Source organism: Uloborus diversus, chromosome 5, assembly GCF_026930045.1.
Source record: "Uloborus diversus isolate 005 chromosome 5, Udiv.v.3.1, whole genome shotgun sequence".
In the NCBI taxonomy this organism is placed as follows: Eukaryota; Metazoa; Arthropoda; class Arachnida; order Araneae; family Uloboridae; genus Uloborus; species Uloborus diversus.
The window spans coordinates 64,778,573-64,805,443 of record NC_072735.1 but is presented as its reverse complement, the minus strand read 5'-3'; the positions used below and the strand labels follow the sequence as shown (position 1 = coordinate 64,805,443).

The window sequence follows — 26,871 nt, the reverse complement described above, 5'->3', positions numbered from 1 at the left end:
TTACATAACGAGATTTCAAATGAGCTATTAATTCAGAGCGGGCAAAAATTACCACATACAAAATATATAAACGATCTACTCACACTATAGAGATATATGAAAGTAAATTACATTTGGTTGCATTAACTTTCTAAGCAGTACACACATAATTACAATAAAAAAACAGCAAACTTACAGTGACAGCAAAGTAACTTGTTTTGTTTGCCCTTAGGCAAAATATTAGCAGCTTAAGGAAAATAGAAAATATATATGCACTAAGTCGAAAAGTGCTTCAGCCTTTGACATCGTTTGGTTTTTCAGTAATTTAACTGCACGCCATCAAGTTGTTACAAAGTTAAGAAACTGTTAAATGAATTCATTAGGAAAAGTTCAATAGCTTATTAAAACAAAGAATATGATGAAGAATTTGTATGCTGTTCTCATTACTGTCAACATTGAAATTAAATTTTAAGAAATCTATCCTCAAGCCATGCTTTCTCGAAGATCAACAAATAATACTCTTTTAAAAAATGAGTCAGTCATTAAGCAATAACAATTACATTAACAGGAAAACATGAAAAGGTATTAAAGAAACAGACGATTCATCGTCTGGTCTGAACTGAAACCAATTGCGTGCATTTAACACGTGATGCCACTTCATGTAATAAACATAAACAGAAGAATATCTTTTGAAACATTTATGATTAGAAAATACCATAAAAACTGAAATAATATCTCTAAATCCAATCTTTAAAAGATTCTTACCAATGATATTTACAAAAATTTGCTCCCCTCCCCTCTTTTCTCCATGGAAAACAGTTAGCTGTAACTTCGATTGTTTAAAAATAGTCTGCTTGCGCTTTGGCATTTTTGCGCCTGACAATGTTTATTTTTCTTAACATTTCCCTTTTTTTCCGGTAGTTAATGCTTAACTTTTCACTGTTAAGTATTTGTTCTCTCTGGTTTAGAGATTTCCCTTTCGCAAGTCGAATGTTAATGTGTTTCAATTACCACTATGCCGTCTGTTTCTGAAATGCCATCGAATGTGTTCGTTCTTGACAACGGTGGATATACTGCAAAGGTGGGATATTCGACTGATGATCAACCACGGTAATAATCATTTAATGTTTTTGTCCTCCATTTTTATCAAGAAATTTTCACCAATAAAACAATCCTTCGTAGATTTATTATTGCGTGGAATACTTGACTCCTTTTCAAAATGTTTCCCCAAACTAATCAAAACAAAGCGCTGAGCTGTATGTCAAACGTTTTCAAAAGCAATATTGTTGAAATTGAAAAATTTAATGCCAGATTTTTTGAAAAACGAGCATTGAAGAATAATAAAAGTTTCATTTAAATGGAAGAAAATCTGCCAAATAATTATCGTAAGCAATTAAAAGGTGAAATCACCCAGAAAAAAAAAAAGTTTTAAACTAGCATGAAAAGTTGCATTAAAATGTTAAATCAAAGGAATGTTTCAAAAGTTAGAAAATTTGCAATCTTGATGATCCAATATCATCAAACTTTAAGCACCAATACCTGCACAACAAATGTTTCTTCTTTGCACACCAAAAGTAAAAGTAAAGGAAAATCTATTTGCATAGCAGCATTACTATAAAGCAACAGGATTACCACAGCAGGGGTGCCCCTCCTAAGCGCGAGGGCGCACCCCCCTAAATATCGTGTACACCCCCCCCCCCCAAAGCAAGAGCCCTCCTCCGAAAAAGGAAAAAATACCCCTCAAAACAACCCCCCTTAAAATTTCAATGGCACAGTCTGCAACTTGCCCCCCCCCCTCCCTAGGGCACCCCTGACCAAAGTAACATTCTTCATCCCAAAGATTTGATGACAGTGTCCGATTGTCGAAATATCCCCTTGAATCTTTAAATAGGAAGATCAAATTCAGCTATTTAAGCGCAATGGAAAGTTTTTCTCCAATTTGGCACATTCTGCTTTGTGATAACTCCCTCAAATCCCTTTCTTGTGTTTATTGGTAATTAAAAAAGCGAAAATATTATTGTTTCAAATGCAGTTTGGCATAACATAGACGAATGCGCGAATGGCGTTCGCAGAAAATTTTTTTCAACTGCTAACTTTTTTTTTTTTTAAGGGAATGCCAAAATAATCCCAGTTTATTTCTATTAAATGCTCTCTCCAAAAGCCTTTCAAAGCACATGTGTGAAAAAAAAAGGTTTGGCAGTTTTTTTTTATTTGGTGAAAAATAAGCACAAACTTTATATGTTATTGCAAAAAAAAAATTAAAGTACTTTTTTTTTGTCTCGTTCATATTTGAATATAAATTTAATTCTTTATTCAAGGGTGAGTTAGGCAAAATAATTATTTGCAGAAAATTTTCCAGTTAGGATTTATGTTCGCAGAAAGCTTTTCATTTTATCTAAGTCTGGTTGCATGATATCAGAGATCATTAAATTTCCGAATTCTTACCTTCCTGAACTTGAATTTCAGGGATGTAAATTAATGTAAAAAAAGAAGTGAATGTGTTTTCATATGCTTAAAGTGTGCAGATTGTAGCGACGAAGAAAAAAAAATTCCATATAGACCTTATCAATGTTATTATTTCTGAGGTGAAAATAAATGATGGAGGGGAATTACAACAATAATAGGTATTCTACCAAAATTATAAATTGCCAGTATATCCTCAAATTTACTAAATATTTTTTTAACATTTGAAACTACTAATTAAGCCCTGTACTTTAATCAAGCAAAAGCTTAATAACGAATAAAATACCTTTGTGCTGAAAATTAAAATAATCAATATAAATTAGCAACTAATTTATTCAGATTGGTTTCATTTTTGGACTATTTGCATTGTTTATGGGTTTTCTTGGAAATTTATTACTTGACGGTTTTTTTTCCTGATGGAATTATATAATAAATTTCTCATTTTATCTTTTTTTGTTTTGTTTAATTTCTAATTTTTGGTATTTATACTATCTCCTGTTCGAGCGTGTTACTTTTCTCTAGAATGACTTTTCATCCAGAAGCTCACACTTCTTTGCATTGAAAAAGGTGTTCCTTGTAACACCCAAACATGTGTCTGCAACAATTTGCATGTTTTGTGCTTCAATACGTTGGATAATTGATTATGTTAAAATCTTAATATTAGATTCTCACTAATCATTAAAATAGCTGATTATTTTCACAATTAACAAAATTACTACTTTGATATTAAATTGGCCTAGATTTTTAAACATTAAAAAAAAATTTTTTTTTTTTTTTTCGTGAGCAAGACATTTTTTAATTTATGAGTAAAATAATTGGAAAGCTAAGCCATTGTTTATGGTTACTTCTAGAAGGTAACACTTTCATGTAAGAATGAAAAAAAAAGGTACGAAATTGAAAAATATTTGCACTCAAAAATTACGTTTTCTGGAGAATTGCCCATATGCAGAATGACTGAAGACTTCAATTTTAAATTTGCTTTGCATTTTTATGAGAGAGTTCAGGAAAGCTGCTACAGAATTCCAACTGTTTTAGAACCAAAGATAGCTTGGGTGATGAAACTTGTTAGTTATAGGACTTTTATCACATTTTGCTGAGCTCCTGAAGTGTAAGTTAAGACTTTGCTGTGAAGGTACTAGAGTTTTCTTTGTTTCTGACTATTGATTATAGTAATTCATTCTATTGCCTGGCCGAAAGAATGTAATTGATTATGATCACGATTACAAGCTTGACAAACAGGAGATTACCAGGGGCGCCAAATTGCAAAAATTATTGGATGAGGGGGGCAGACATCACTGGGGGTTTTGGGGGTATGTAATCCCATGAAGGACCCCCCCCCCCCTAAATAAGTGTCAGATTTTAATACCTTGAAAATGCCAATTTACATATTTTCTGGTGTGTATAATTTAAACAAACAAACAGTATGTGACATGGTGTTTTCAAAGTAAAACAATCTAAAAATTAGTATACACATTTTCTGGTTCAACTAGATCATGTCACATTTCTTAGTAAGAGACATTTTTTTTGTTCTATTTTATGAAGAGTCGTGCAGTGCCTTAGCTAGGTATTAGGCATTGATATAAGGTTGGGCACTTGACTTGCATGGAAGGATTTATAAAAAAATATCTGGGAGGTGCATACCGGGTTTTCTTGCAGCAGGAAACATGCTAAATTTGAGATGAAAAATAGTAAGTTTTAAATTTTTTTTAATGCATTTTGAAGTCATATAATCAACAGTAGAACCCCTGAAAACTCGACACTCCGTGCAGAAGCGTAGGGTCGGGGGGGCACGTGCCCCCCCAACTTGCTGAACAGATTTTTTTATTACTAAAATTGGTTGCCTCTGTTGTCCCGAAATTAAAACGAAAATCATCTCAGGAGTTTCTACGCGGCTACTTATTACTTTCATTTTATGCTGACATTCCCCAGTAAGGTAGCAATAATGTATAAATTTCCTATAGATCCAGCCTTGGAGCTCGGAGGAGTTGTTACAATTACAAAATCTTTCAAATCGGCATATAAGAATCAAGTAAAGTAAAAATAACTTCACTCACTGTTCATCGTCTCTGCGTCGCTTGCAGAGGCAGATCAAGAAAAAATCGACTGAAACGATAAGTTTTACAAAAAATTACACTAGAAATGGCACGATATATGACATGATGAAAAAATGCGCCCATTTTAGTCGTGAGGGGTTTTGAATTAATTATGTATTTGTTAAAAACGGACTATTTTGCAATCCCCATGTCTTCACTGGTTATCGAAAAAGAGGCTTATTCCAAGGCAGTGTAAGATTTTTGGAGTCGAAAAAATGTTAAAATAACCATTTTTTAACAACCATTTTCTTATGCATATGTGTTTGAAATTATAACAGTAAATAAAGGATTAGTTTTTATTTCAACTATGCAAACGGCATTATTTGAGGAGGGGAGAGGAGGAGCGTACAACTGCTCTTGAATTTCCTTTGCACTTTATTTGACGCTCAAGGTACCGCTGATTTCGTGCATTGCGTGTGATAAATTAATTCACAATGAAACTATATATATGTGTCAGATTTCTTTTTATTCAAAAAAGTTAAGTTGAGCTGACACAATTGGTCTTAGGAATTTCACAAAATTGTTTTGATGTTTTAACCTGGGCCTGATTAACACACGGAACAGGAACATTGCAGGAACGAGAATCTGGACAACAGAATTTTAGGGAAGCCATACAGTAAGTTTTTTAATTTCAACCCATTTTTGGAAATTACTACTTTGAAAATGTGATAATTTTCTTGTGAGAGGGAGACGCCAAATTTACAAGGACCTGGGGATCTATTATCTATTTGGGATAACTATCCCATCCAAACAGTATTTCATTGAGGGTTAAATATCGTAAAATGTAAATTTAAAATGCATTCTAAATACTAATCTAAAATTTTTGTGAGCATAATGCGATTCATTAACAAAAATTTTATTCTTCGGGAGATGAACTCTAAAGTTTATTTTCGTAAAGAACTTCAGTATCTTAAGCTCCTTTTACAACATGTGCGGTCGCTAGTCGATGTGAAAAGTTCTGATAAATGACTGCAATAAAAATGTTCATTTACGGATGCCTGGTAACACAAGGTTCCCAACAGTATGACAAACTTCCAAAGCCGCCGCCTACCATTTACCGCCTGTTTTTAGTTATTGTAATCGGCACCTGTATCACAATGACAGTGTATCATGAAGCCGTGATGGCTCAGTCGGTAAGGCGCCAGACCTGCAACCAAAAGGTTTCGGGTTCGTCCTGGGGAAAAGCATCGATGCTTTCAGCAATTCTCTGCCGGTTAACTATAAAAAATATTTTGATTTCAGCATTTATCAGCCGGTTAACTAGAAAAAATATTTTGAAAAGCGCAGTATCAGGTTCATTGATGTATGGAGTCACTGTAAACGGGATTGGATTGCTAGGGATGGCCTGCATCTGAGCTCTACAGGGGTCAAAATGGTTAGTGGATTAATTTTAAGGGCTTTGGAGTCAAAAAACTAAGTTGGAATGGGGGGCATGGTTCAAGCACCAGGTATCGAGAGAATGAAATGTTTTTGGGTATTGCTAGAAATGGAAATAAAGTGACAAACAAGAGTAGTAATGTTAACAATTGTAATTTAGGAAATTTCAGGGTGTTAAATAAAAGCAACTTAGGCATGCTTAAAGTTTTCTATACCAATGCTTGCAGTATTAGGAACAAGATGGATGAATTGAAAAGCATAGTTATGGATGAGAAGTTGGATGTTATCGGAATTACAGAGACATGGGCTACCGAATCTGATGCAGAGTTATTACATATTGCTGGGTATAATTTATTCAGACAGGATAGAGTAGGTAAAAGAGGTGGTGGGGTTTTATTTTATGTTAGAGACAATTTTATTTGCAATGAATTGGTCATAAATGATAAGCCTACTGATATTGATATGGTTTGGCTAGAGTTGATGAGCAGTAAGGGCATAAAGCTACGCTTTGGAAACATTTATAGGCCACCTAATTCAAACCAGGGACAAGATGAACTGATGTACTGTATTATTAGTGACATGTCTAGTAAGGGATCCGTTATCATAATGGGGGATTTCAATTTTCCGGGTATTGATTGGAATAATTTTTATCCTTGTAATGGCAAAGAAGAGGAATTTTTAAAAGTAATTGGTGACTGTTTCTTAGATCAAGTTGTAACTCAGGGAACTCGAGAGGAGGCCATTTTGGATCTAGTTTTTTGTGACATAGGTAGTTTTGTTCAGGGGTTGAGTGTAGGGGAGCATATTGGAGATAGTGATCATAACAGCATTAGGTTCCGGGTTAAATTTGAAGTGTGCAAAGATGATAATTTTAGGTTTGTGCCCAATTTCAGAAACACCGATTTTGTTGCACTTAGGCAGAGCTTGAAAGAGGTTTTTTCGTCAGGGTTGGAAAATAGCGACGTAGATCAGCAGTGGACGGAATTTAAGGATAAACTTGCTAAAACCGTTGGGGACTATGTTCCATTTAGGAGAAAAGGTGTTAGTACCAAAATTTGGCCCATGTGGTTCTCCAGGGAGACTAAAGAAGCTCTTAATTATAAGCAAGCCACTTTTCGTAAGTTTAAAGAAACTGGTCAGAGTGCGGAGAGGCTCCAGTATGGTAAGGCAAGGCGAAATTTTAAGTATTTGGTACGGATTCAGAAAAGGGAATTGGAGCAAAGGCTGGCAGATGACATTGATGGGAACCCTAAGAGGTTTTTTGCTTACGCTAATTCTGGGAAAGCTCGAAACAGTCAAATTGGGCCTTTGGTTGATGAGCATGGAAATTTAATCCAAAACGATAGGGATATTGCAAATGTTCTAAATAACTTTTTTTCCAGTGTGTTTAACGATAACTGTATCTCAACAGTTGACACTAACAAGACACAAGCTATTATACAGCTTGAGGATTTTGTATTTTCCAGGGAGGAGGTTTTATTTCATTTGAAAAAGATTAAAGCAACTAAAGCTCCGGGACCAGATAATATTTATCCAAAAATTTTAGTTGAATGTGCAGAGGAATTAGTGGATGTTATTTTGAATATTTTCAATGCTTCTTATAACTCGGGGACGGTGCCAGAGGACTGGAAGCTGGCTAACATAACGCCACTCTTCAAGAAGGGGTCTAAAGGTATTGCTGGGAATTATAGACCTGTAAGTTTGACTTCGGTGATTTGTAAGATTTTCGAAACTTTGATCAAAATTAAGATCATGATGTTCTTAGAGACTAATAGTCTGTTGACTAGTTTGCAGTATGGTTTCAGGAAAGGTAAATCCTGTACTACTAATTTATTGCATTTCTACGACAAGGTTACCTCAGCTTTAGATAACAAAAAATGTGTGGATGTTGTTTATATTGATTTTCAAAAAGCTTTTGACAAGGTACCGCATGTTGCTCTTCTCAGCAAGTTAGCTGACATTGGAATAGGAGGAAAAACTTTACTTTGGGTTAGAAATTGGCTTACTGGTAGGAAGCAAAGAGTAGTTGTGAGAGGAAATCATTCTAATTGGAGTGATGTTTTAAGTGGGGTTCCTCAGGGATCAGTTTTAGGGCCTCTTTTGTTTATTATATTTATGAATGACATCAATGAAAATATTTCTGGAAGCATGAATTGTTTTGCTGACGATGTAAAAGTTATGGGGATTGTCGAAAATGAAGAACAAGTAAAACAGCTGCAAGAGGATTTAGATCATATTACTAAGTGGGCAGATAAATGGGGTATGGCAGTTAATGTAGGGAAATGTCAAGTGCTACACTTAGGTCATGGAAATAAGCGTATGAGTTATCGTTTACAGGGTTCAGTCATAAATCAGGCAGAAAATGTTACGGATCTGGGTGTCTTTATAAATCAGGACTTCAAGTTTAGTCAACAGTGCAGTATTGCTAGTAACAAAGCCAACAAAATGCTTGGGTTCATCAATAGGTCTATTTTAAACAAATCTAAGAAAGTTCTTCTGCCTTTATATAGGAGTTTAGTAAGACCTCATTTGGAGTATGCTGTTCAGTTTTGGTCGCCTTATCTGAAGAAAGATATTTTTGTATTGGAAAGGGTTCAAAGAAGGGTAACTAAATTAGTAAGGGGACTCTCAGATTTAGATTATGATACCAGACTAAATAGGCTTAACATGTATAGCCTGGAGCAAAGGAGAGTCAGAGGGGACATGATTCAGTTATTTAAATTTATCAAAATGAAAGATGTAAATGGATTAAATTTTTGCGGGGAAAGCAGGACAAGGGGTCATTGTTTTAAGCTATTTAAATCTCAGGCTAACTTGGAAATCAGGAAAAACTACTACTTTAGTAGGGTCGTGGGCACCTGGAATAGCTTACCGGAAGAGGCGGTAATGAACAAGGGAGTGGATAGCTTTAAGAGGGCCATTGATCTTCATTGGGGACTAATTAATTGACTAGGACCAGCCTAGCTGGGCCCAGTGCCTGTTGCTGGTCGTCACATTTGTATTTGTAAAGTGCCATTATGGGAACCTGGGAACCATCAACAGGGAGTTAGTGACTACATCACAGAATAAGAGATCATCAAGTGACAGAACAGCAGGGAATCGTCCCTGTGGGAATACTTAGAGTATCATGATTGACCTCCCAGAAAGAGTTCTCAGAAATGAGTCTTTTTAAAGGATAATAGACGTTTCTCGCGGAAAGAAAAAGCCGGCCGAGTTGAACATTTTGTGCAGAAAGGCTCATTCTCTTCCAATTCTTGAAAAGGAAAATATCTCTTCTCTCCAAAGATTTAGCTATCATGCAGTATCGAATAAATTCTGAAATGAATACTTCGTCTTGCTCTTGAGTTTTAAAACTTAAATCTCTTCATCTGCAAGATGTTGAAACAGAAAACTGTTTTATCTTTTTTCAAAAAAGTTTCTGTGACAGAGAGTTCGTCTTCTTTTAACACAAACAATGATGGTGAATTCGTAGCTAGGATCGAAGAAAACTCTAAGCCTTCAACGAACCAATTACTAAGTAATGAAGATAACACTGAGGAATTTGCAGATGTTGCGAAAGCAACAGAATTTAATAATATGTTATGCGATGATGAATCTTGTGATGAAGAATTGATTACCATAGATGAAGAAAAATCAAAGCCTACTGATGATTTTGAAAGTCAACAACGAGATACCGAAATAAACAATGGTAATCCTGCTAATGGCATAAGACAGGGTCGGACTGGGTCCTCAAAAAGGCGCATACCCCAATTTGTCTGAAGGCGCATGCCAATGGGGGTGGGGGTCGCGGAAAGGATATAGACGATCATTTTAGGGGAGCGATCAGTGGCGGATCCAGACGATCCTGTTGAGAGGGGCCATTGAGTAATTCATTAAGAGGGGGAGGGGGACTAATGAAAATAAAAAATTTTTAAAAGTTTAAGAACTGAAGCATGTTTTTTTTTTTTTTTTCAAATAATGTGCTTCGTTCAAAGAGTTTGAATGAAAGTTATAAGTGTTTCGAACATCACACACACAAAAATAAAAAATTGAAAAAAGAGTTTCTACTAATATTCTAGATCTATTATCTAAATTAAACCCTTTAACTTTTGATTCGTTTGAAAACTCGTGAAGTTTTCTCAGTTGTTATTCAGGTCCTCAACTGTTATTTTTTCCTTATAAAAGAAAGGTTGCAGCACCAAAATGGCATCTCTTTTTACCAGTTTACGTACCGAACATAATGAAATACTAAAATTGCATTTGTAAGTAAAATTTGAAGATAGATTTGAATTTGTTTGTTGATTGAGTTTTGTTTAATATTCGCTCAAAGTGTTTGCAGGTTTTCTCCCGAAAATTTTTGTTCGGAACGCATTTTTAGACTATTTGGAGGTTAACAAGTGGAAGGGAGGGTCCCGTTCCGGATTTTTTTTTTTTTTTGGAAATTTAAGGGTATATTTTTGAAAACACAATTATTTGCTATCTTTGTGTTCTTGAAGGGAAAGATGAGAGACATGAGTTCTCCCCAGTCATTTTATGATAGCTTCAAAAACGCAATTTTAGTACTGCTAAAAACCAGGGGGTTCGGGGTCTTTCCCCCGGAAAATTTTTTGGAATTGAAGTCCTAAAAACGCAACTGTAGGCCATTTTTGATGAAGTAGCAGAAGACATGGGGTTTAGAACTTTTCAACAGAAACTTTTCGATGTAGGAGTTCCAAAAACGCTGTTTTAGACGAGCTTTGAATGATGTTGGAAGATGAGGAAAGAAAGACATGGGGGATCCTCCCCGGAAATTTTTTGAAATTGAAGTCTCATAAACGCAGTTGTAAGCCATCTTTTATGACGTAGGGGGAAGGAACGGGGTTTGGAACTTTCCATTGGAAAATTTTGGAAATTGGAGCTTTGAAATACGATGGTTAGCCATCTTTGGTAGCGTAAAGGGAACGGATGGAATCAGGAGTAAACCGTCAAATTTTCAATATTGAAACTTCAAAAACATAATGTTAGTGGGTCTTTATTGACGTTAGGAGAAGGACTCGAAATCGAGGGCTCTCCCCCGGAATTTTTTCGGAATTAAAGTTCAAAAACGTAATTGAAAGCCCTCATTAACGACATTTTCGAAAAAGTTCTCGATTCCGGCGATTTTTTTCAAAATTAAAGCTCCAAAAATACAGAAGTTTTGACAATCTTCGATGGCATTGGGGAGAGGGGGTTGCGGAACTCTCCCCTGCAAAATTTTTGGAATTAAAGTCATAAAAATACAGTTGTAGACGATTTTTTGTGATGTGTTGGGGGTGCGAGGAGTAAGGAAGTTTGGTGAACTTTTCCCGTAATTTTTTTAACACAATTTTAGAGAATTTTTGTTTATTTGGGAGAGGAGAGATTTTGTGGACTTCTCATTGAAATTGTAAAAACTTGACTGTAGGCCATCTTTGTTAACTTTTAGGGGAAGGCACGTTTCACTAGTTTTTTCAATCAAGTGCCAAAAACGGCAATTTACAAAAAATAATGAATAAGTACATTCGGAATTTCTGAAGTCGCCCAGTTGTTTGATTTCGCATCTTCTGAGTGATATTTTTTCCACTAGGCTACATTGATGTCAAGTGGTCATTGTGTTATAAAACGCGCACTGCTCCATATCTACACGAAATTCAACTTTTCCACTATGAAATTCATTAAAAATAAGAGTAGAAAAACTCACTGACAAACGCCTAGACAACTGTATTCAAACGGCAACCACTACCGACTCTACCAATAATAATAAACTTATTCATGTAATTCAAAAATGCAGTTTTAGACTAACTTCGATGATGCTAGAAGATAAAGAGAGAAGGCCTCCACCTCCAGAATTTTTTTCTAATTTTAATCCTAAAACGCTGTTGCCGTCCATCTTTAATGACGTTAGAGAAAAAATGAGATTCGAAACTGTCTTCCAGAACGTTTTCGAAATCGAAGTTCCAGAATAGGCAGTCTTTTTGACTGAAGATTCGAAGGTCTCTCCCTTTTCTTTTTTTTTTTTTTGAAATAAGAGTCTTAAAAATGCTTTTGTTGGTCATCTTTAGAATCATTACGGGAAGGGAGGGAATGGGATAGAAGGAACTTTCCCCGGCAATTTTTCGAAATTGAAATTCAAAAGACGGAAAATTTTAGACGATAACATTAGGTAAAGCGGGCTTGGAGGAAAATTTTCGAAACTTCAAAATGAGGGGAAGGTATGAGAGCTTTCGAATCAATTAGAAAACTTTCGTTCTGAATTTGCAAGACAAGTTTCTATTTTTGTTTTTCAGCGAAGGCGTTTGCATTGCATTTTATCTTAAAAAGTAGGAAGGGCGCACCTGCCCTCGGGCAGGTTGGCAGGCGGGCCAGTCCGAGCCTGGCATAAGATATGCAAATATTAACACTGGTCCTTTTCAGCCGAAAGATTTTAATAAATTCAGAAATGTCAAGGAAAGTCTAGAAGTTTTAAAGACTCTTGGTACTCTGAGTTTCCTTGGCTTGAGTATAGCATTATGAAAGATGCAGCTTTCTGCTACTACTGCAGGTTATTTTGTTGTGAAAAATTAGGTCGGGGTGAAGATAATTTCACAAGAAAAGGGGTTTCGAACTGGAAGAAAGCTTTGGAAAAATTCCGAAAACATGAAAAATCAGAGATGCATTTGAAATCATTGCAGTTTTGGAATGAGAAGAAAATTAGTGGTAACACCATATGTGACAATTTGTCTTATGCTCATACAAAGCAAGTGCAACAAAATAGAACGTATTTGAGGTTTGTTATCGAAACTATTTTGATTTTGGGTAAGCAATGCTTAGCGTTGAGGGGTCATGATGAAACAATGTCTTCTCTGAACAAAGGGAACTTCCTTGAGTTGCTACAGCTTCGTGCTAAAGATAAAGGAGTGGACATTATCCAAATGATGAGCTCAAAAATTCATTCATATAAGAGTGGCCAGATTCAGAACGAAATAATAAATATCATAAAAAACAAGATTGTAGTCGATATTGTTAATGAAGTAAATTCTGCGTCTGCTTTTTCAATAATTTGCGACGAAACAACCGACCGTAGCACAAATGATCAAGTCAGTATTTGCGTGAGGTATCCACAGAAAACAGCAGATTCCTTTTTAGTTAAAGAAAGGTTTTTGGGATTTGTTGACGTTGAAGAGACGACGGGAGAAAATTTGCATCGTACTATAAAAAATTATTTGCAGAAAACAGGGATAGATTTGAGCAAACTGCGTGGACAGGCATACGATGGCGCTTCAAATATGAGTGGAAAATTTAACGGAGTTGCTGCAAGATTCAAAGATGAAGAACCAAGAGCACTATACACTCACTGTCACGCTCATCTTCTTGATTTGGCAGTAATGCGATTCTGTGAAGAAATAAAGGAGCTGAGAGATGCTCTTAGCGTTGTCAATTCATTATATAACTTAATAAATGCAAAAGGTTCGCAATATTTGAAAATATTTGCAAGAAAAGTGAAGGTTCAGTTTTTGGAAGACTTTGTAGTTTGTCCAAAACACGTTGGACAGTTCGTCATCGTGCTCTATCAGTGGTGATAGAAAATTTGCAAGAGATAATTCAGACACTACTTAATATTTCCGATGATTTGTCAGATGTAAAAATAGCTAGTCAAGCAGATGGCTTGCTGACATTAGTAACGAACTTTGAATTTATATTCTGTTTAAAATTTTTGTTCCGTGTTTTAAGTGTGACTGATATTCTGTCAAAAGAAATACAAAGCATAACATTGGACCTTTCATCTTTTTTTTCAAAAGTCGAAGCACTGCTACACTGTTTATCATCTGAGAGAAATGATGAGTATTTTAAGCGTATTTGGGAGGAGACTGAGGACGTATGCAACAAACTCTCTTCTGATGGTTTCGAAATTAGACAACCACACCTCCACCGGAAAAGAAAAGTGCCAAGAAGACTTGACGATGGAAATTTCCAATCGGCATTTTTTCCTACTTCTGCAGAAGAGGCATACAAAGTTAATATTTACTACCAAGGATTAGACACTATCCTCTTCAATTTAAGACAAAGATTTTCTGAAAATGATTATAGTAAAATCAAAGTTATTTCAGACATACTTCTCAATTTAAAAGATCCCTTAAATGAGTCCTCTGCAGATAGCATTAAAGAATTTTACAAAATGAAATTTGACGTCACCACACAGCTCCGATTTTATCACAACTATGCAAAATTAAACTTCAACAAGCTGTCTCCCACTCTATCAGAATTTGGAAATTCATTCCTGAAACACAACTTATCAACTAGTATCCCTTCTATTTTGGAGCTGTTTGAAGTAGCACTGTCATGGCCTATCACTGCAGCAAACGCAGAACGATCGTTTTCCACTCTTCGCCGTCTAAAAACATATTTGAGGACTACTATGGGGCAGGACAGATTAAGCGGATTAGCGTTAATGGCTGTTGAACAGGAGGTTACAGCACAATTGATGGAGCCCAACGAGCTTGACGATCTGGTAGAAAAATTTGCATCCTCAACCGATAGAAGGCTCAAATTCTACTGACATTACAAGGTATTGTAAAACATTTATTTTTGTATGAAAAAAATTAATGAGAAAATACCAGCATAGTGTTTGTAACAAATATTGCTATAAAAGGCGTAGCACAAACGTAACTTGGAAAACAGAGTTAAATTCGCGTAGGAGCTTACAGGGGCCGAGCCGCCGAGCTCCAGTATTGCCTTCCAATTTTTGTTAGATTTTATCATTTTAGGCAAACTTGAAGCTATTTATGTATAAAAGTTAAAACTAAGTTGAGGGAAATGTAGGGTTCTTTCGCTTCTTTTAGTAGAATTTCAGCTATGATTACAAAGAACTGCAATGCAACTGTATTCTTTGATAAGCTATTCTTAAAACCCTGACGTACGTGTATGCACCACTTTTTTACAATAAGAGCTGTAACTAAGATGGGTTTGCTTATTAACTGTTACTACGCATTAGCACAGGAAAAGAATTCAGCCCTATTCGATGCAGGTTTAAAATGCTTAAAAAATTATATTGCGAAATAAATCAAAATTAGATCATTCGTAAAAATGCAAAAAAAAAAAAAAGATGCTGAGCTTAAAGTTACAAATACCTGTTACATATGGACTATATCCGCCAGAATCCGTGAAATACAATACAAATTTATTCTCAAGAATTTAAGATTTTTTACTTATTTAAAAAAAAAAAATTCCGCCTCAATTAAGAAATAGTCCTTTCTTGAGAATCTGTCGACTGCGTGCATTCATTCTTTATATGTCTTTTCTAAAAGCAGAACAAGATATTTCTCAATCGGGGGGTGTACAAGCTAAAAATAGCCAATTCTATTACTTAGAAATATAAATAGAAGCAGTCATAATTTGACATTAATTACACACACAATCATATATGAAATTGATTTAATGAGTATTTTGAACAGAAGGGAATAACTTTGGTTTTCATTCTTGTTTACTTTTGAGTTTCAAGGAAACGGCCCGGAACCGGATTCAACCTTTAAATAAGAAAGACATCGAATGATGCAGCGACAATAAAATTACTTACTTTCATAACCGTACTTTATAAGTAATATTTTTCAAAAGAATGCTAACACACTATATTTCTTTTCTAGGAAGACTAAAACAAGCTATCAGTAATCAATGAATTCCTGAAATGACCACGGCCCACCCGGGGCTGTCGTACCACTTAAGAAGAAGCACAGTAATAATAAACATAAATTGTAAAATCATAATGTTGTTCTAACCTTTTTATAAGATTGTTTATTTAAATTGCTAAATTAAAAATTTTGTGTAGTTAATCAAGAAACACGTATTATTTTGATAAATAAATATTATTTTTAAAATCATACTCACTGCAAGAGCGAAAAACAATATTCCTTCGTTTCAATTAGTGCAAGAAAACTTTTTGAAACTCGTGATTTTTAGCATAAAACCCAATAGGTTTGAACAGAATCTTTGTTTCTTCTAAAATTGAGTCATCTCAACATATTATTTTTTCTTTCGAGGAATTGTTAATGTGTGTGTGTGTAGTGTACTGCCATAATCTAAGTTGGTGGGGGGGGGGATCTGCCCTGGCGTTAGAGGCCTGTGCCCCCTCAAAATGTTTCGTCACGCTACGCCTCTGACTCCGGGCCACTTGACAAGCCTGACACATATTTTTTGGCTTTGAAAAAGGAGGGGGAAAAAGAGCACAAACACGCGCAGTATTTTCGTAAAACGGCAATTTAATTTGCCTATGTTTTTTAAGATCAGTTTTTGTGGTCTTTTATTACATTTCAATAACACTAAAGTTTTAAAACTATCAGGTTTCATTGTCATTCTCCAAAAATGTAAAATTTTCCAGCAATGCTGAACAAATGCTTAACTGGAGCAGATGATGTGCAAAGGTGCAATTTTACTAAGCAATGGATACACATGAATGTTTGATACTGATACCCAGTATTTTAGGAGATCAATATCATGCTCATTTGGTGCGCTGTTTTCGTAAGCTTTTAGTTTCTCTTCCATTTATGAAAGAATTATCACTTTTGGAAGTGTGGGCAGGTTTTCCAAAAATGTGAGCAATTTCTTTCTTTTTCTTTTTTTTAAAGACAGTTTTGGTGACACATCTTCTGCGAATAAAAGTAAAAAAAACACCAAAAGGCATATAACTCTTTTTCAAAACTTTCTCAAACCGAAAACTTATGCTAGTACTGTTCATATTGTTCCCTTTCCGAGGTGGTAGCTTCGCTTGTTTGCCTGTCATTGAGTGATAAAAAGGAAAATTGATGACCAATCCTTAAAACCCAAGAGACAGAGACATTCCTGCAGGGTCCCTGTCGATGGCACCTACAGGGTAAAAGACTTATGAAACGTCTCATTTGACAACCGTCAGCAGTGCTTAAAGGCCCTCCTTTTTACTTTTCTATTGAAGTCTTATCTTCTTCTCTGTCTGAATTCCATCTCCTTTACATCATTGTAGAATCTCAACTAATAAGTTTTCAGTTGCAGCAAGTCAGGATTACACAATTATGAAGCTAAATTTCGATTATTGAAATTTAGAATACAGTTACGATTATACAAGAAACAGTTAATTAAAATTACGATTACAAGAGTGTCTCATTGCCAGATAATGATTACGATTACACAAAAATGTAATCGATTACGCAGATTATGACTGTAATCGGCGATTACTCCAAGCCTGTTGCCTGGGGATAAGCTGTGTTGAAGATTTTAATTCTAAAAAACATTGTCTTAAAATTAAAAAAAGTTTGGGAGCCGCTGGTCTATTTATTTATGTGCTTTTATTTCTTGCAAAATTCATGGGTGTGTCCTGCAAAATTTTAAACTTAAGCCAAATTTCAAGTTTAATTACAAAAGGAAATGTTGCAGAAAAATTATATTTAAACATAATGTTTTAAGGTGCTTCCCCTGAATTCTCAATTTTATTTCAGTGTTATTCCAAATTGCATCACAAAGGCAAAGAGTGAAAGGCGCAGAGCTTTTATTGGTAATCAGCTTGATGAATGCAAAGATTATTCAGCATTATATTATTCATATCCATTTCAACGTGTAAGTTACTTTGTTCATAATATTTTTTTTTTCTTATCTGAATTATTTGGTTACAAGATCTCTTTTTGGTCTTTTTCAATAAGTAAATTTAAGACAAACTTCTAAATGAGTGTTAAGATTTTCAGTATTATGTTAGTAATACATATTTCAGTATGTGAACAGTTTTCCAATTAATTTTTATGTCTTTAATGGGCTTTTAAGTAATCATGGGCACAAAATATATTTTAAAAATTTAGAAAGGTGTTTCTTTTTTAAATTATAGGCATTTTAATCTAAATAAAACTGAAAGTGTTGGGGAAAAAATAAATTTTAAATATCTGATTCCAAGTATTCAGAAATTATCATTAGAGAATTCTTAAAATATAAAAGTTTAACCCCTTGAAAGTGTTAATATCAAAACAAATGAGTTTATGTATACAGTAAAACCTGTAAAGTTGACCACCCTTGTAAGTTGACCACCTGTCTATGTTGACCGCTTTTGTCAGGAACGGAATTAGCTCTATCTCATATAATGAAGGAAAACCTCTGTAACTTGACCACCTCTCTATACAAATACAACAAATACAAATGTGACGACCAGCAACAGGCTCTGGGCCCAGCTAGGCTGGTCCTAGTCAATTAATTAGTCCCCAATGAAGATCAATGGCCCTCTTAAAGCTATCCAATCCCTTGCTCATTACCGCCCCTTCCGGTAAGCTATTCCAAGTGCCCACGACCCTGCTAAAGTAGTAGTTTTTCCTGATTTCCAAGTTAGCCTGAGATTTAAATAGCTTAAAACAATGACCCCTTGTTCTGCTTTTCCCGCAAAAATTTAATCCATTTACATCTTTCATTTTGATAAATTTAAATAACTGAATCATGTCCCCTCTGAGTCTCCTTTGCTCCAGGCTGTACATGTTAAGCCTATTAAGTCTGGTATCATAATCTAAATCTGAGAGTCCCCTTACTAATTTAGTTACCCTTCTTTGAACCCTTTCCAATACAAAAATATCTTTCTTCAGATAAGGCGACCAAAACTGAACAGCATACTCCAAGATGTCCTCTAGCATCCTCCTCTATGTTGACCACCTGTCTATCTTGACCACTAATGTACGCCAAATTTGGTCTGGAGTATTGTAAAAAACCCTTTGTAAATTGACCACTTGGTTTATTTTTTTAAACTTTCTTCAGAATATTATTTTATTTTATTATTTATTTATAATAATAATGATAATAATAATAATATATTTTTTTTTTTTTGATAACTTTCAAAGAATGTTTTTAATGCTTTGATGGCATACTAGAATTTTACTAACTAAACCCCCCAGCAGTATAAAGCTTATGCTGCTCTTTATTCTACAAACTTTGTTTTTCATTTGTTGTTCTATTTGAGATAGCTTTTTGTACTCTGTTCAATGAAAATGGGTGTCGGTATAAAAGTTCAGTCTTTTCTTTCGGTTGCAATATGTTGTGGCAGCACAGGAATTCTGCTAAAAAGAGCAGGTCCAGATCTATACATTTTGGGCCCCCTGTAACAAAATATGTAGGATCTCTCCCTAGTGGCCAGCAGTGTCTATTTGTAAAACGAATAAGCCTTAGTGCTATTTTTTTTCCCACTTTTTTCAGTTTCTAGGGCCGTTATCTCCTTTAAGGACGCGGGCCCCTCGCACTCCTTGCATGCAGATCTGGGCCTGCTAATGAGTAAAGTTACATGTTTCTGGTGCAAGGGATTTAGAGATAGGACATTTTAATTTTGCCTTTATGAACTGGGAGAGTTGAGCTTGTTGCTTTTTGTGCTATAAGCCAGAGAAGATTAGCTGGCATATATGGAATTTCTGAAACTACATATAGTTAAAAACAAGGGAAAAATAACAAAAGTGTTTGAATAGTATTTTTAATTATTGTTTCACTTTCAATAATGTTAAACAATGAAAGTGAAGTTGAACAGAAAGAGTAAGGGTGAATTCCTCAAAAAAAAAAAAAAAAAATGGAATACATGGTGCAAGAAATGACAAAAAAAAAAAAAAAAACACCCTTTATAAGTTGACCACCTGTCTAAGTTGACCGCCAAAGTACTGCACCGCGAGTGGTCAACTTACACAGGTTTCACTGTATTTTGATTTCTACACGATTTTAAATAGCATTTTAAAAACTGTATGTAATGATATTTGTCCGAAGTTGGACTATTGAAACAATCTAAATTAAGTTATTCAACCTTTTTTAGCTACCATTAGCCAGAGACAACAGCCTCTCCTATAACCTATAATTTATTTGAATTGGGAATTGTCTGCTTCTGTTATCTTAGTTTTAGGGAATGGTACATATGTCTGTTGAAATATTTGAAGAAATAAATCTTTTAAGCTATTGAAAGGTGTTTTTTAAATCCATTTTTATTCTGGCAGTAAGTTACCAGCCGCAGCTAAGGCAGAACCACATACAATATACCAGACAACCTGGTTATCACATCCAGAGACTGAAGTTCTGTTCTTAACTCAGTTTGAAATAGTGAATACCCGGGCTAGAGGCAGATGTCATCTCATTGAAGCTGAGAGTGGCAACAAACTGGTTGATAAAGTAAATTTATCTCACCAGAAATGGATGTCTCACGAAAGACATCTTACAAAACTGCAGTCTCTGGATGCGATAAGTGGTCTGTCTGGTGTACTGCATATCGTTCTGCCTTAGGGGCCCTGGCTTATGGACGGTAACATACTGCTAAATACCCAAGCTTTGGCTTCAATTCACAAGTCAAACCATACCATGCTGCAGACACTTGCTGGTAAGATAAACTTTATCTACCAATTTGTTGGTGCTCTCAGCTTCAATGAGATGACATCTGCCTCCAGCTCGCTTATTCACTATTCCAGACTGAGGAGTTCTAATAAGAATGAAACTGCAGTCTCTGGAAGTGATAACTAGGCTGTCTGGTATATTGCATGCATTTTAATTCTTATAGAATTATTTTGAATTTTGAGAAATTGTATTACAGTGAAACCTCCCAATAGCGGACAGTCAAGGGACCAGAAGTTTTGTCCGTTATTGGGAGGTGTCCGCTATTAGGAGGAACTACTTAATTTACCTTTTTCAAAATGGGCTGTTGTTCCCTTTTTAGAACACAATCGAAACAATTGCGAAAGGTTTACTACATTTTACGTCAAGTGTAATTAATCTGTTTTTTCTTAATAAAGGTATACTGACAGCATACATTTGTCTTAAAAAGCATTTAATCAATTAAAGTAAACAGTTAAAACAGTTTTACATCTCTTTTTTGCATTACCAACGACGGCGATTCGGCGGAGCAACCCCCCCCCCCACACACACACACACTTTTTATGGTTAATTTATTTATTTTATCTCGAGTATCACTATTGCATGATGTATGATTGACAGTTGGCAATATGACCTTGAATATGGGCAAATCTTTTTCATGTCTAAAAATTAAACAACCCAACGAAACCACGGCGCCATAAAGCCGACTACTACCGGCGCCGGTCTGCTCAATTGCATCTCCTGAGAGCCCCAGTTAGAAAAAGCGCCCAATTTCCTCTTTTTTATCGTAACTTTTGAATAGTTATTGTGTACGAAATTCATTAAAATCTTAAGAAAAACGTACGTTAATTGTTAGACTGACATCAGTTTTCACTTATTTGCTTCAATACTCTCAAAACTAGCCGTTACAAAATTATGACTTTTATTTTCTTTTTCATTTTTTGCTGCCCGCAAAAAGTACCATCCCATTTAGTTCTTTTTTTTTTGCTCCCAACTTTTAAGCCCCAATCGCTGCCTCTGCCCATTACCACCCTTTTAATTCCAAGAAACAGTGATAAGGAAATGATGGGGGGGGGGGATATCAGTTGTGAAGGATGAAAAGCTTTGTAATGCAAGCAGTTACTAAGATATTCTGTGAAAAGAAAAAAAAACCCGGAAGTGCTACGATCGTAAGGGAAATTTTTTGTGAAATAACTGTCCGTTATTCGGAGTGTCCGTTATTCAGAGTGAATTACATGCAATGGCCTATATTGAGGGACTGGGACTTGCAAAAATGTCCATTAATTAGAGGTGTCCGTTATTCGGGAGTGTCCGTTAAGGGAGGTTTCACTGTATATTGTTTTCATTTTTTCCTATTTTCTATTCAAAATCTTTTTATCGTACATCAATGCAGCTACTGCTGTATCTAGAGAGGAGCAAGTCCAGCAGCAACACCTGGGGGAAGGGAGGCAATTTGCTATATTTCGTTTTTTTTTTTTTTTTTTTGAAACTTGATGTAAAAATTGAATAGAAGATGAGTAAGAGCATCAGTTTCAAGATTTGTCCTGGCTCAAAAAAATTGAAGTTTTTGCTCTGAGTGCAGAACATGTCATAATTATTCAAAAGCAGTATGTTTTTCATGAAATCTTTTGACCTGAAAGACTGCATTGTTAATTATCAAACATTTTTTGAATATCTTTTTCTTGAGATGAGTTGTTTCTTATTGCTGTATAGCCGTGCTAACATTTTGTCATTAATAAATTTACTAATGTTATAAAATTTAAAGGAATAAAACCACAATATTTTAATATTAATAAAGCATTTATTTATTTTTTTAAATTTAAATTTTTATTGTTCGTTTGCATTGATATGTTGCATTTAAAGTTCATAAAGTAACCAAGCACATACATCTGTCAGTGATGAAATAAAAATATAGTTACATTATTTTTCCTTTCTGTCTGTATCATTTAATTGCTTAATGTTAAATTTATATAATTCATATTTACATGAAATGATTTATTCTAGGGTTATTTAGTGAACTGGGATATTGAAAAGACAGTATGGGATCATATATTTAGCAGTGATATGTATAATGTAAGTTTTTTTTTTTCTATCTTACTCTTTTTTTTATGAATACTTTTTACTATTTGCGCTCCTTTTTAAAATCCAATTTATTGTTTAGCTTTTTCATTACTATATTGTAAAAATTATATTACATTCTAAAGTGGTGGTCAGAATTATAAGGACAGCAGAAAAAAATGCACAGAAAAAAAAATCTCAAATAATTCAATGAAATCTACACACAAAGTGCCTTTTTATGCTAGAAGTGGAATGCAGAACATTAAAAAATACAAAATATAAATGTGTTCCCGTGATTTATTAAAAAATGTCATTGTTAAAACCAGGCAAAATTATAAGGATAATGAGCATTTTTCCCTCAAAAACTCTAGTAATCTATAATATCTTCTTTTTTTTTCAATCACTTTTATCAGTCTTGATGTCATGGAAGTTGGAGAACATTCTTGGAGACTTTTTTCCTGGTTTTTTTCAATGGGGAAAACGAGTTCTTTTTTGTTTCAATATTGAATTCCATTTTTCCGTACTCCAGGTTGAAGAATGCCTCACTAAGTGCGCCTCAAAAGGCAAAAGTCTACATCTTTTTTTTTTAAATTTCCTCCGGGGGGAGAAGTCCCCACACCGCCTAAAATTGGGAATATTCTATATCCCACTTAAAGGCAGAGTTGTAAGAGTTTTTCAGCCAGTGGTAGTTTTAACCATGGATAAAAACGGCTAAAACTGGCTTGGATAAAATCAGTTTTGTCCAGTTTTGGCCATTAGATGTGGATACAAGAAATAATGAAATTTTTAATCAAAATAAATGAGTACATAATTAAAAGACATATGAAACATCAATCCCATAATCAGTCACTGTTCATTATTTCAGTAAGCAGTTAATTTGCACCCTAGGCAAGTAGTAAATGGTGGGATGTTTAAGAAAGTGACATCATAGGAGAAACATGTCATAGTTGTTTTAAAATATCTTTCAAACAGTGTAAGCAGCACAATATATAGTAGTCAGGGTTGACTTTCTGCCGACAGAAACTAGTTTTTGCCGTGCCAGTGGCAGAAACTGGTTATAACCGGTAAAAACCGGCAGAAACTGGCAAAAACTTTAAAATGTCTTTAATAACTCAAGTAATTAGTAAATGATATTTGTTTAAGTAACTAAAAAATTAAACATCATTTCATCATTTAAAAAAATAAAATCCCATGCTAGTGCCCTTGATTTAGTTCAGAAAGTTAACTTTCCAATTGCAGAGGCTCGTAGTATTTGGATTAATTTAGCAAAGGATAAAAAATCATATAGGAGTGCTTAGGAAAGAGGAGTGACATACAGAACTAAACAGGCATTACTGATTGTAATTTGCTCACTTATATGCTTCCTCTAAATGGTTTGTGATTGAAATCATCATGTCATGTACTTCAAGAAGAAAGTGCCAGAATTTTACTTGCCTAAATTTTTTACCTAATGTCACAGCTTAGCAAAGCAAATTGGCCCCATTTCTCAAAACTTATTTTTCCAGTGAAATTTTTACCACAACCCCAGTTACTACATAGTGGACCAGTTATACAATAGATGAAAGTTTCATGAACATTGCTTGCTCCTTGATGCATTGTCTGCTAGCTCTTCTGTTATAAGAATATTCCAAAATTTCTCATTTGTGCGTAGTGAATTGAGAACCTGTTTAGATTTTTTGAAACCACCTTTTCTGAGAGGCAATTGCAGGCTCCAAACAATGTAACAGTTGATTTTAAATTGTAATGATTTTGTAATAAAATTTCAGTTCTGTTTTTAACAATTAATTAATTTTTCCATGCATTTTCAGTTGTATATCAAGAATTAATTTTTCATTTTGTGAGTTTTTGCTAGTTTCTGCCGCAATGTGGCAGAAAGTGGTTTTTGCCATGCCGGTTTTAACCGGTTTCTACCGGTGGTTTTAATCGCCTCGGCAGAAACTTGCCAACCCTGATAGTAGTTGTTTTTATAGTTTTATGCACACAAAATGAACTTAAAATTAAAGTATATTACTTATTTTCTAATTCATTGAATACATGTTACAAGTTTTGTGAAGGATAGCTATTAGTTTATACTTCAGGCTGTTTCGTATTCCTAATAAACAAGTGTCTTTTGCCTTGCCGCACTTGAATTTTTGAGAAATAGGAGGTTCTCTGTATACAAAAGGAAGCTGAACTATACCAAATGACAAAAATGTAAGAATGCACAGGTACATCTACTGAGAAGAGGCATTGGGCATAGCTAAAAAGAAAAATTGCATGGCTGTCCCCAGGCCCTCGCCAACTCGATTGACGCCGTCGTGCAAAAGTCTTTTGAGCGCCTTTATGCAGTAACGTTCGAGCGAAATATTATAGTTAACCTGAGGTGAGGATTTGTAGACCAACGTAATTTGTAAAAAATATTTGGCATTTAATTTATCAAAGGAAAAAATAATCTGTACATTTTTAATTTTGGAACACAGTGTACGTTTTTACTTCATATCTCGAAGTTATTTCCAGTAAGGGCAGATGTAAGAGAGGGTCAATCGAAATTGACTTTTGAAATTTTTGACTTTTTCTCTTGGAAATCTTGCATTAAGCTGCTGTTAAAAAACAGATGGCTGGTTTATATTAATCAAAGTATTTTACCCCAACATTTTTTTTTTAAACCTTGGAATTTGATTGAAATAATCATTGCTTATTTTAGTCGAGTACATACCTCAAAAAAAATACGGGGGGGGGGGGGAGGGAAATGACTATTATGCAGCTTAAATTTTTCTAATATATGATATACTGCACAGAAAGCAAGAAGTCTATTTCTGAACTTCCTATTGATCAATATTTAGTTTGTTTCTGAAGAAAATGTAGTCGGTAGAAAAAATTTGCCATATAAAGATATCTTTTGGGAGGTTACAGTGCTCCTTTCACTTTTTTTTTTTGAGCGCATGCTTTAGTGATTTTATAGACCTAAATATATTGATTTCACTTTCTTTTCAGGTTGATTTCAAAGAAACGTGTCTTATTGTAACTGAACCTTATTTCAATTTTACATCTTTGCAAGAAATGTTAACTGAAATTTTGTTTGAAGATTACAAATTTCATTCAGCTCTAAGAATAAATCGTAAGCATTCTACTGATTTTTATAATCCTTGTAATAAATATACATGTTAATAGCCTTTGAAACTTGCCAATTACAAACTTTCTAACACTTATTTAATGAAGTACAATGCAAATAATAAAATTGTGATCACTAGGGAGTGACCTACGGCTCAAAACAAATTTAAAACCACTTGGACGGAGATGCACAACCCCTGGGCCAAAAGTAGCCCACAAAAATTGTTGAATTGCCCATTGGTAGTTCACAAAAAATGCCATTTAAAAAAAAATACAGTCGAGTCGCGACTTACGCGAGGGAAACGTTCCAAGACTCCTCGCGTAAGTCAAAATTTCGCGTTGTGAAAAAAATATATGCATATAATTTTTTTAGAAGCATACAAAATTCTTCTAGATACTTATAAACACCCCTCAAACTGCTATAAAGCATTCCTCAACTATACACTACAGTTTCTTACTTAAAGTACTGAACTTGTATTGTATTTAAAAAATAAAAAACTGTTTAGTTCAACATGAAATACTTTAAGTTGCATAAAATGAATGATCGATGGGAGGAAAAGACATAAAAAACAACAACATAGTATGTAGTAATAATAAAATGTTGCACTATAATAGTACTGTACGGTAAATACAGTAACAATATTTATTAGTACGGTGCAAATAGACAAAAAAAAGGCCTAACCTCAACATCCAAAGTAAAAGTTTCTCTCCATCTCCAAATTGTTCTATGCAGTCCACATATTGTTTGGTAAAAAGTTACACTATTTTCAGCTTCGGGTTTTGGGGGGAGGGAGGCATGGGTGCAAGACCTTCTGTCTCAGGACGGATTTCCGTCTTGGACAAATTTCCGAGACGGAGGTCGGGACGGAAAGAAATTCGATGCCTATCTTTCAGTTTTTACTTAAAAAAGAGAAATTAAGTGTTTGGAAAATATGCTTTAATTACTGGACCGTTCCATAACCACGAATTTACATCGATATTCTCTCGGTTTTCTGCCATGGGCTTGTTTTGTTTGCAACGTGCTTTTGGAGGAGTGGCTTTTCGACTTGCGCCGTTTGACTTTTTTTAGGTATAGCTCTGTTATTTCCAACTCACTGCATTGCAGACCGATGAGTTACTCGCTATTCTCCCTGTTTTTTCGAAATAATTGACTCTAATTGAAAATTTAGCCTTTTCTCATGCTATTTTCGATCATTCTTTCATTTTTTTCATTTGCGGTTTGTTTTTTTTTTGCAAACTTTACACGCATAAATGAAAATTATGTACACTCTTAAAATGTCTTAAAGAGCTGAATCTGAATCACCGATTGAGAGTGATTGCTGACAAGATGAAATGTTTTCGCCACATCAAAGTGCGTCCACATACCAGGTAAAACGGAAACTATCAGGGTTTTTGAATATTTCAATGAAAATGGGAATTTTGGAAATAATCGAGAGGAAATCTCAAGCTGGTTGGAAACACCGATGAGCAATCGTTCCTGCATTTTTTTCAAAGACTTTAGGAATCACTAAATTCCAATGTCATTGAA

At 34.7% G+C, this 26,871-nt stretch overlaps 2 protein-coding genes across 2 annotated transcripts in view; one reads left to right on the top strand and one right to left on the bottom strand.

The window, feature by feature from the left end:
* Positions 1-616, bottom strand: part of LOC129221909 (serine/threonine-protein kinase TBK1-like) — a 48,505-nt gene extending 47,889 nt beyond the window's left edge. The window contains exon 1 of the mRNA XM_054856285.1: positions 182-616. The gene's annotated coding sequence lies outside the window, so the exon portion shown is untranslated. The remainder of the gene's footprint in view (positions 1-181) is intronic.
* A 211-nt stretch (positions 617-827) lies between these two features.
* The window catches only part of LOC129222292 (actin-related protein 6-like), a 41,890-nt gene continuing 15,846 nt past the window's right edge, over positions 828-26,871 (top strand). Inside the window, exons 1-4 of the mRNA XM_054856778.1 lie at positions 828-1,089; positions 17,330-17,447; positions 22,200-22,268; positions 25,227-25,350. Coding sequence (XP_054712753.1) covers positions 995-1,089; positions 17,330-17,447; positions 22,200-22,268; positions 25,227-25,350 — 406 coding nt within the window. The 5' untranslated portion in view covers positions 828-994. The remainder of the gene's footprint in view (positions 1,090-17,329; positions 17,448-22,199; positions 22,269-25,226; positions 25,351-26,871) is intronic.